The 9,900-nt window shown below is 45.4% G+C and overlaps 1 protein-coding gene across 1 annotated transcript in view; it reads right to left on the bottom strand.

Annotated features, from left to right (window-relative positions):
• Window positions 1–3,529, bottom strand: part of SIMC1 (SUMO interacting motifs containing 1) — a 92,990-nt gene extending 89,461 nt beyond the window's left edge. The window contains exon 1 of the mRNA XM_017896031.1: window positions 3,337–3,529. Within this exon, the coding sequence (XP_017751520.1) occupies window positions 3,337–3,529 (193 nt within the window). The remainder of the gene's footprint in view (window positions 1–3,336) is intronic.
• Window positions 3,530–9,900: the final 6,371 nt, after the last annotated feature.

The raw sequence follows: 9,900 nt of genomic DNA on the forward strand, positions 1-9,900 counted from the left end.
AAAAAAAAAAAAAAAAAAAAAATTTATGCACACAATCACTTACTGACCATACATGGTGACATCTGCAGTTGACAGAAATGTAAAGATGCAATATTAAATCACAATTGCATATCTTTAAATTTATTTTTTATTTTCTTAATTTGTATCACAACTGCATAAAATTAACCATAGAACACACTGTACTACTGTGATAATACTGTACTACTACCACAGACATCGCCAGCTGCTGTGGTGGTGAGCTCAAGTGTGGTGAATATCCACTTAAAATGCCATGTGACACTAATCAATTTCTGCATTACTTTCCACTAAACTGTATATTACAGTAAAAAGTGTTCTCTCCTGGGTTTTTTTTTTTCCACTTTTTTTTTCTTTTTATCATGTGTAGGGTAATATCGTAAACCTTGAATAACACCATGAAACCCATACAAAATGCTACTAGTGATGCTGGATGTGCTCCCAGGAAGCAGAGAAAAGTCATGACATCATAAGGAAAGTTGAATTGCTTGAGATGCACCATAGATAAAGGTCTGCAGCTATGGTTGTCCACTATTTCAGACAGACGATTTATCTTGCAAACAGACGATGTCAACTTATGGTATTGACAAATACAGTATAGTACTGTAAATGTATTTTATCTTCCTTATGATCTTAACATTTTTCTCTCGCTTACTTTATCATAAGAGTACATATAACATACAAAACATGAGTTAACTGACTGCTTATGTTATTGGTAAGGCTTCCAGTCAACAGTAGGCTACTGGTAGTTAAGCTTTCCAGGAGTCAAATATTATATGTAAATTTTCAACTGCACAGGGGGTTAGCAACCCTAACCCCCATGTCATTCAAGGGTTAGCTACATATATCAAAAGTAGGGCACACCTTTTCACTCAGCAATCTAACTTCTAAGAGGAACTTAATAAACAAATGAACAAGAGTATAAAGATTATGAGGGAATTTTTCACTGGGTTCTTAGAGAAAATTTAGAAACGAAGGCATAATATCCATTAAGAGGAGGTCATAAAAACATGTATGGGGAGGACACACAGGTATGTATGTATTCACATGTGCATTCACAAGTAAACATTTGCATAGACATACATCAAAATGTTAACATTGGTTATCTTTGGATGGTGAGATTATGGGCAATTTTAATTTTCTTCTTTATACATTTAAAAAATTGTATAATTAGTTCAACAAATTTAACTATCTGAAAATGTTCTGCTTTTATAAGTAAAAAACCAAAAAACCCCAAACTAAAAAGCCATAATAAACACAGAAACACACTTCATCAACTAAGTGAAGACTAAAGCCCGGGTTAAGAATAAAGAGTTCAGAAATGTCAACTTCATTACGAGATATGGCTTTCTTAAGTTCAAGCAAGTTATTTTCCCTTAGGCAATATTTATTAAAAAAAAAAAAAAGAAAGATGTGAAAGTTGCTTCTTTTATCTCATTGCCTGTGAAGCTCAAGAGGGACAGGCCTGGGCTTAGAAACAACACAAAAAGTGGCAAAAGCTGTCATTTATATGAGACCCTTTCCTTGCATTTGTCTCATTAAAAATTTAAAACCATCCTGCTACGTAGGCATTAATGTTCTCAGGCTCAAAAGCTGAGAGCTGACAGAACTTTCCAAAACTCAAATAGTTGCTATGTTGGAGATACTGATTCAGAAGTCTCTCTGACCTCAGAGCCATCAGGAAAAGCTACAGAAAAAAGGGCACTTTTAGACTTTATAACCTTGCAAGTCTCTCAATGCCTCTGATCTTTTACATGGTTATCATACCACCCTTATCTAACTTGCAAAAAAGATAAAACAAGAATAAGCTTGGAGCTTTTAGAGAGCTGGAATAAATATCTGGAGAAGCATGATTTAAATTGGGTACTGCTCTCTGGAACTTGCCCTTCATTTCGATTCAACTCAAAGGCTCCAGATCAAAATGCTTGCTTGAGTGGTCACAAGGGAGGGGAAGGGTGAGAGAGCACACCCATGTACGTGTGTGAAAGACCACAAAAGACTGGGATAAGGATGGCATCCAACCACTGAAGAGAGAAGCTGGACCAGAATGAGGGAAAATGGACAACACTTGGGAGGAAAGGAAGCAAGTGAGAAGGACAAAGTTAAACAGGTACTGAGAGAAGGGGCTATGGGAATGAGGAGGAACTAGGAGGAAAGCAGTATTTTTTTCCTTCCACCTTTTTTCTCTCTCTACTCTTTTCCTTGATGATCTCAGTCACTATTAGGCCTTCAATATTCCTTTCTGTTTGCATGATTGCCAAATATCTCCACTCTTGCCTTTTCTCCAACTACTGAGTTGGCCACATCCATCTACATTTCCTATTAACACTGTAAATCCAACAGGTCCCACCTGAATTCAGCATCTCCTTCATCCTAAGCCTGCTGCTACTTTTATATGCACTTCTCTTATAAAACATCCATCTAAACCATTCTCTCTCCCCATATTCTTTCAATCATTCTTTCATCCAACAAATATTTATTGTGCATCATGTCCGCTACATTCAGCGACAGCCCTAGACATATCCATTCACTCATGAAGTCGGGTCATTTCTATCTTGGAAATCTCTTCTGACTACCTCATGAGCTGTCTAACTCAACTAAATTTGTTACTAAGACGTACTGAGAATCCCTCTTGCTTGAAAAATAATATATATTAACTAGTTTTGTATGCTATTCATTCTATAGTGATCGTCTAGCACTTGGCACTGTACCTCGGGCACAGAAGGGGTTCCCAATGGAGGTTTAGGGACTGTAAACTAGCTGGAAAGGGAACAGCGGCAGCAGAAGCTAGGAAACGTCTTGAAGGAGTATTTGCATAGGAAGCATGGTAAACTGTATGATCTATACACATCACATCAGCTTGATAATCCTTGTGTTTCCGGGGGATGGCTCTGGGAGGCTGGGGAGATCGCTGGAAGCCTTCTGAGAGAAAAGCTCCACTTCCCACCCCTTGAGTAGGTCCTCAATAACCACCTGATGAATGTATCACCTTATGAGGGGACCATGGATGTTGTGTTCGCCGTTGTAGCCCCAGCCCCTGCAACATCGGTCCATAGTAGGGATTCAATAAACATCTATGCAGGATTCTCCAAAGGCAGATAATTCACCACCTCATGAATGATAAAAATGAAAGGGTTCTGGGGGAAACAGAAATAGTGCGCGAGGTTTCCTTCCCTGTTCCTTCAGGGCTGGGTACGGGGTAATTGCTTGGTAAGGAAATAAATCGCCCTCCTGTACAACTTCAAAATCGGGCCCCTCGCTCTGCAGTCAGGCCCTGGAGCGCGGCCACCATCTGGCCCAGGCCCGCGCTTCCCTCCCTACCAGCCTGGGCTCCTGTTACCTCCCTGCACACATCTGTGCCCACCACAGGCCAAACAATTACGGGCTCCCGCTTTGCTGCCTCGGCCAGGGCCAGTACACCCGAGCTCCCACGTCCCGCCGAGGCTCTGAGGACGCCCGCGGCCCCGGCCTGAGACCCCGGCCCCTGCAGCAGGCGAGCCAGGAGCTCGTCCATGTGCTCGGCCGCTTTCCAGCCGCAGTCCTCTCGGGCTTCAGCGTTGAGCCCGGGAGGCCCGGCTGCCCCTGTCTCTGCCCTGGCCCGCCGCGCTCCCCCGGGCCCGAGAGGCCCGGAAGGAGGCAAGGCGGGAAGTGGCTGCAGCTGTGAGGCGCAAGGGGGTGGGAAGGGGGCGGCGGGCCCAGCAGAGGGTCGCGAAGACGCGCGCCCCAGACGAGGCGACGCTCACTCACCACGGTCCGGCGGGGCAGCGCGCCGGGGTCCGCGACAGGGCCCGGCGCAGCCTCCGCGACCGGCTCGGGCGGGCGCCCCGGAGCTCTCGGAGCCGCTGTCGTCGGAGATCACGATGAAGTCCTCCATGGCTGCGGGCCCCGACCGAGCCAGCGCGCGGGCGGCCGGCGACCCAGGCAGCCGCGGCGGCGGCGACTTCGGTTCCTGCTTCTGAGGAGGCGGCGGCAGCGACGGCGGCAGCGACAACCCGGGCCATCACCACGCCGGCCCCGCCCCGAGCCCCGCCCCGCCGGGCCTCCAAGCCCCGCCCACCGGCGGCTGGCGGCTGGTGTCAGGGCCGGGGTCGCTGTGCTTCGCGGCGGCGCGGGTCCTCCCTTCCCCAGGAGAGAGAGAGAAAAAAAAGAAAAATGGAGTCGCAGCTGGCTTCGGCCGGTGTTGGGGGCAGGCGTACGAGACCCCGAGGCCGCGGGGACTTCCCCACCTGCTTCCAACTGACGTGAGGCGCGCCCAGCCCCAACCTGGCCCAGGTGTGAAGCACCTCCCGGATCGAGAGGGCCTTGACTGAGGGGCAGGGAGAGGGGTCCTGGCCCCCGAGTGACCGAGGGTAGGTGACCTGGCTTCTGGCCGAGCTAGGGGAGAGAGACCCCACTTTTTGGTGCAGATCCGCAAGTGTATCTGTAGGATAAATGCCTGATAGTGGACTTACTGGTGCAAATGCCATGTTTTTGTAGTTTTGATAAATGATGCCAAATTATCCTCCTAAATTGTACCAGTTTTGCAGTTTCACCAACAATATGTGTCTCTCAGGAGTTTAAACTGAGATTTAGAGCAGGGGTGTCCCATCTTTTGGCTTCCCGGGGAAGAATTGCCTTGGGCCATACATAAAATACACTAATGATAGCTGATGACCTAAAGGAAAAGAGTTGGAGGGGGGGCGGGGGGAATCGCATAATGTTTTAATGGGCCGCTTGCGACTCAGGCAGGGGGTTAAACAAGCTTGGCGTAGACAGTTGTTCAGTTGGTATCAGGATCAGAAGCTGAAAAGGTGCACAAAAGAAGCAATGAAGCAGCAGAGGCCATGAATAATTAGACGTTGTGAATAGCAGAAGTTATAAAGGTGAAAAAGGTTGTCACCAGTGGAGGAATCGGTGGGTAGTTGGCTGGTTGTAGGGTAGGACCATTAAAATCAAGATAGGACCTATCGGAACACTAAATGCGGGGTATTGACAAAATCCTGCTGCTCAGGCTCCAACAATTTTGCAAAATATGTTAACAGATCCAAAGAATATAATGTGTTTAATAGGAGGGGGATTTGTTCCCAAAGGAATGGTTATCAGGTCTCTCTACGCACTGTCTAATGCAGTGGTTTTCACACTTTAGTGAGCATCAGAATCACCCAGAGTGTTTGTTAAAACAGATTGCGGCCAGGTGCGGTGGCTCACACCTGTAATCTCAGCACTCTGGGAGGCCGAGGCGGGTGGATAACTTGAGGTCAGGAGTTCGAGACCAGCCTGGCCCACCTCATCTCTACTAAAAATACAAAAATTAGCTAGGCATGGTGGCAGACACCTGTAATCCCATCTACTTGGGAAGCTGAGGCAGGAGAATTGCTTGAACCCAGGAGGCGGAGGTTGCAGTGAGCCAAGATGGCGCCATTGCACTCCAGCCTGGGGGACACAGCAAGACTCCATCTCAAAAAATAAAAACAAAAACAAAAGCAGCAAAACACAGAGCGCTGGGTTGCTGGTATGGTTTGGATCTGTGTCCCTACCCAAGTCTCATGTTGAATTGTAAGCCTCAATATTAGAGGTGGGGTCTGGTGGGAGGTGATGGGATCATGGGGGTGGTTTCTTATGAATGGTTTAGTACCATCCCTTTGGTACTGTCCTTGTGATAATGAGTTCTCTTGAGATCTGGTTGTTTAAAAGTGTGTGGCACCTCCCATCTCGCTCCTTTCCCCATGTTACCTCCACTCCCTCTTCGCCTTCCACTTTGATAGTAAGCTTTCTGAGACCTCCCCAGAAGCAGATGCTACTGTGTTTCCTGTACTGCTTGCAGAACCGTGAGCCAATTAAACCCCTTTTCTTTATAAATTACTCAGTCTCAGGTGTTTCTTTATAGCAATTCGAGAATGAACAATCACACATCAGATTTTCAGACTGACAAAAAGAATTTTGGGGGTGGGGCTCTGAAATTTGCATGTATTTTTTTTTTTTTTTTTTCTTTTTTTGAGACGGAGTCTCGCTCTGTCACCCAGGCTGGAGTGCTATGGCCGGATCTCAGCTCACTGCAAGCTCCGCCTCCCGGGTTCACCCCATTCTCCTGTCTCAGCCTCCAGGGTAGCTGGGACTACAGGCGCCGCCACGTCGCCCGGCTAGTTTTTTGTATTTTTTAGTAGAGACGGGGTTTCACCGTGTTAGCCAGGATGGTCTCGATCTCCTGACCTCGTGATCCGCCCGTCTTGGCCTCCCAAAGTGCTGGGATTACAGGCTTGAGCCACCGCGCCCGGCCAAAATTTGCATTTCTAACAAGTGCCCAGGTGATGTTGATGCTGCTAGTCTGGGGACCACACTGAGAACCACTGGTCTGGTGGACAGGGAGTTTATGCCCAGCAGATTTCAGACATTCTGGTCCAGTGGGTGAAGCCACCCTTATGAAAGGATTTATTAAGTTGTCTTCATCTAAAGCTATTAAACATTTAGGGTTGTGGTCTCTCACACCTGTAATCCCAGCACTTTGGGAGGCCGAGTTGGGAGAATAGCTTGAGGCCAGGAGTTTGAGACTAGTCTGCGCAATATAGCAAGATCCTATCTCTACAAAAATAAAAACAAATTAGCCAGGTGTGGTGGCGCATGCCTGTAGTCCTAGCTACTCAGGCAGCTGAGGCAGGAGGATCCCTTGAACCCAGGAGGTGGAGGCTGCAATGAGCTATGGTAGTGCCACTGCACTCCAGGCAGGGCAATAGGGTGAGACCCTGTCTCAATAAAACAAAATGAAACAAAATACACAACCATTTAGTTTGTTTAACTACCTTCTTGCTGAAACACTGTCTTCTCTAGGTTTCTGTGATGCTGTACTTCTCTCACCACTTTTTTTTAAGTCTCCTTAGCTGACTCCTATTCCCCTACTCACTCCTTAAACTCTTGATGTCCCTTAGAGTCCTGACATCAGCCACCTTTACACACTGGACCTCTTCCCTATACAATCTCAACTATTCCCTGGCTTCAGTGATTGGTTTTATGCCAATGGCTGCCATGAGTTTATCTCAGCCCAGCCCTCTCCTTAAAACTCCAGTTTATGCATCCAAACATCTGCTGAAGTTCGTAGGCCTCTCAGGTTGAGTATGTCTAAAGCCAAACTCACCCTCATGCTCCTCACACCCACACAAAAGCCTGCTTTCTGTGTTCTGTCTTATGGTGATGGCTCCAGCAGCCAGCGATTGCTGAAGTGAAAAACCTGAGCATTGCACTTGATTTCTACTCTTTCCTCAACAAGTCCTGTCTGTTTTACCCCCTACACACCTCCTGCATCCCTCTACTTCTTTTTTTTTTTTTTTTTTGAGATGGAGTCTCACTTTGTCGCCCAGGCTGGAGTGCAGTGGCAGGATCTCGGCTCACTGCAAGCTCCACCGCCTGCGTTCACACCATTCTCCTGCTTCAGCCTCCCAAGTAGCTGGGACTACAGGCGCCCGCCATCACGCACGGCTAATTTTTTCACATTTTTAGTAGAGACAGGGCTTCACTGTGTTAGCCAGGATGGTCTCCATCTCCTGACCTCGTGATCCACCCACTGCAGCCTCCCAAAGTGCTGGGATTACAGGCTTGAGCCGCCGCGCCTGGCCTCCTCTACTTCTTTTGGCCTCTCCTGCTGATTCTAGCCAAGCTCTGGCCTGCTCTACTGTAGCAAGACACAAGGGTGTTCAGATTATATCTTTCTCATCAGCCATCCTGCCTGAAATACAGGAAACTCAGGACCCCTGGTGGTATAATATGAGTACACCTTAAAAGTATCCCACCCTTACTTGGCAACCCAGGTGGGATGAATGCTGGTTCTGAAGTTGCCTTCCTTAAAACTATGAGTAATGTCACTTATGTTTCTTTGGCCATCCTGAATTTGTCTTGAAGTGCACCATTTACCCAAGACTTCCAAAGTGATTGTATGTTTTGCAGAAATTTGTGTATTTTTTTTAAGGTGACACTTTTTCATAGACTCATTCCCCTCAAACCATACATTAGTCTCATGTAAAATGAGAGGCTAATGCAGTATTTTATGCAGCCAGTGAATACTGTATTTGGTGAGTACCTGCTAGATGCTAGGTATTATATTAGGGTCGGGATAAAGCAGTGAGCAGGGTAGCTATTGCTTCTGTTCTCAAAGAGCTTAGCAGTTAAGGAGGTATCGCTAGTTGGTTAATGAAGAAAAAAATGTTTCTTTTCTTTTAAAATAATTTTTAATGAAAAATTTATACATGAAAGAATGTGTGAAGATGCAAATCAAAACCACATTGAGATCCTACTTTATACCCATTTAGGATGGCTATTTTTTTAAAAAACAAAACAAATTTGCTCAAGGATACGGAGAAATTGGAACCACTGTGTGTTGCTGGTAGGAATGTAAAATGGAGAAGCAGGTGTGAAAAATAGTTTGGCAGTTTCTCAAAAGTTAGACATAGAATTACCATATGATTCAACAATTCTACTCCTAGATATTTGCCCAGAAATACTGAAAATGGGGACTCAAACAGGTACTTGTCTGCAAATCTTCACAGCAGCATTATTTGTAATAGCCAAAAGGTAGAAACAAGTATTCCTCAGTAGATGAATGGATTAGTTTTGGGGTGGGGGGAGGGGGGAGGGATAGCATTAGGAGATATACCTGATGTAAACGACGAGTTAATGGGTGCAGCACACCAACATGGCACATGTATACATATGTAACAAACCAGCACGTTGTGCACATGTACCCTAGACCATAAAGTATAATAAAAACAAACAAACAAACAAACAAAAAAAGAAATAGCAAAATAGGCAGAAAGTAATCAGAGTCTGGATTTGCTCTATGACACTGGAATTGCTTAAAAAAAAAAGTGGTATATACATATAATATATATTCAGCCATAAAAAGGAATTAAATTCTGATAACATGCCACAACATGGATGAACCTTGAGAATATTATGCTAAGTGAAATAAGCTAGATACAAAAGGACAAACATACAATTCCATTTACATGAAGTACCTAGAATAGGCAAATTCACAGAGACAGGTAATGGAATAATGGTTTTCAGGGGTTGGGGATGGGGAGGATGGGGGGGGTTTTGTTTAATGGGGAGAATGGGGAGTTCTTGTTTAATGGGTATTGAGTTTCTGCTTGGGATGACAAAGAGTTCTGGAAATGGATGGTGGTGATGGTTGCACAACTTTGTGAATGAACTAATGCCACTGAATTGTACACTTAAAATGGTTATAATGGTAAATGTTGTGTTATGTATATTTTACCAAAATAGAATGCACTGTGTGTATAGTTTTCTTTCATAAATTTTAAAAGCATCATAGACAAGGCTAAAGGCCCCTTTTGCTGCCTCCCCCATCCAGATTCCCAATTTCCCTTTTTCAGTGCTATTATGTTTATTCCTCTGGAGCTGCTTCTGTGTATTTACCTGAATTCATGTATACTTACTAAAATTACATACATTTTTAGCTTTATGCAATAACATATCTGCTCTGGTATTGAGATTTTTTTTTTTTTTTTTTGAGATGGAGTCTCACTCTGTCACCCAGGCTGCAGTGCAGTGGCACGATCTTGGCTCACCACAACCTCCTCCTCCTGCGTTCAAGTGATTCTCCTGCCTCAGCCTCCCAAATAGCTGGAAGTAGCCGGGCATGCACGCCACCATGCCTGGCTAACTTTTGTATTTTTTTTCTTTACTAGAGATGGGGTTTCACTATGTTGACCAGTCTGTTCTTGAACTCCTGACCTCGTGATCCACCTGCCTTGGCCTCCCAAAGTGCTGGGATTACAGGCGTGAGCCACCGCACCCGGCCTGCTGTAGAGATTTGAAACTGTCATTTGTGGTAAAAACACTCTAAATACAAAGCTTCCTGCCTTATTAATGGATTTTTTTTTTTTTTTTTTTTTTTTT

Source organism: Rhinopithecus bieti, unplaced genomic scaffold (genome assembly GCF_001698545.2).
Source record: "Rhinopithecus bieti isolate Rb0 unplaced genomic scaffold, ASM169854v2 scaffold_26546, whole genome shotgun sequence".
In the NCBI taxonomy this organism is placed as follows: domain Eukaryota; kingdom Metazoa; phylum Chordata; class Mammalia; order Primates; family Cercopithecidae; genus Rhinopithecus; species Rhinopithecus bieti.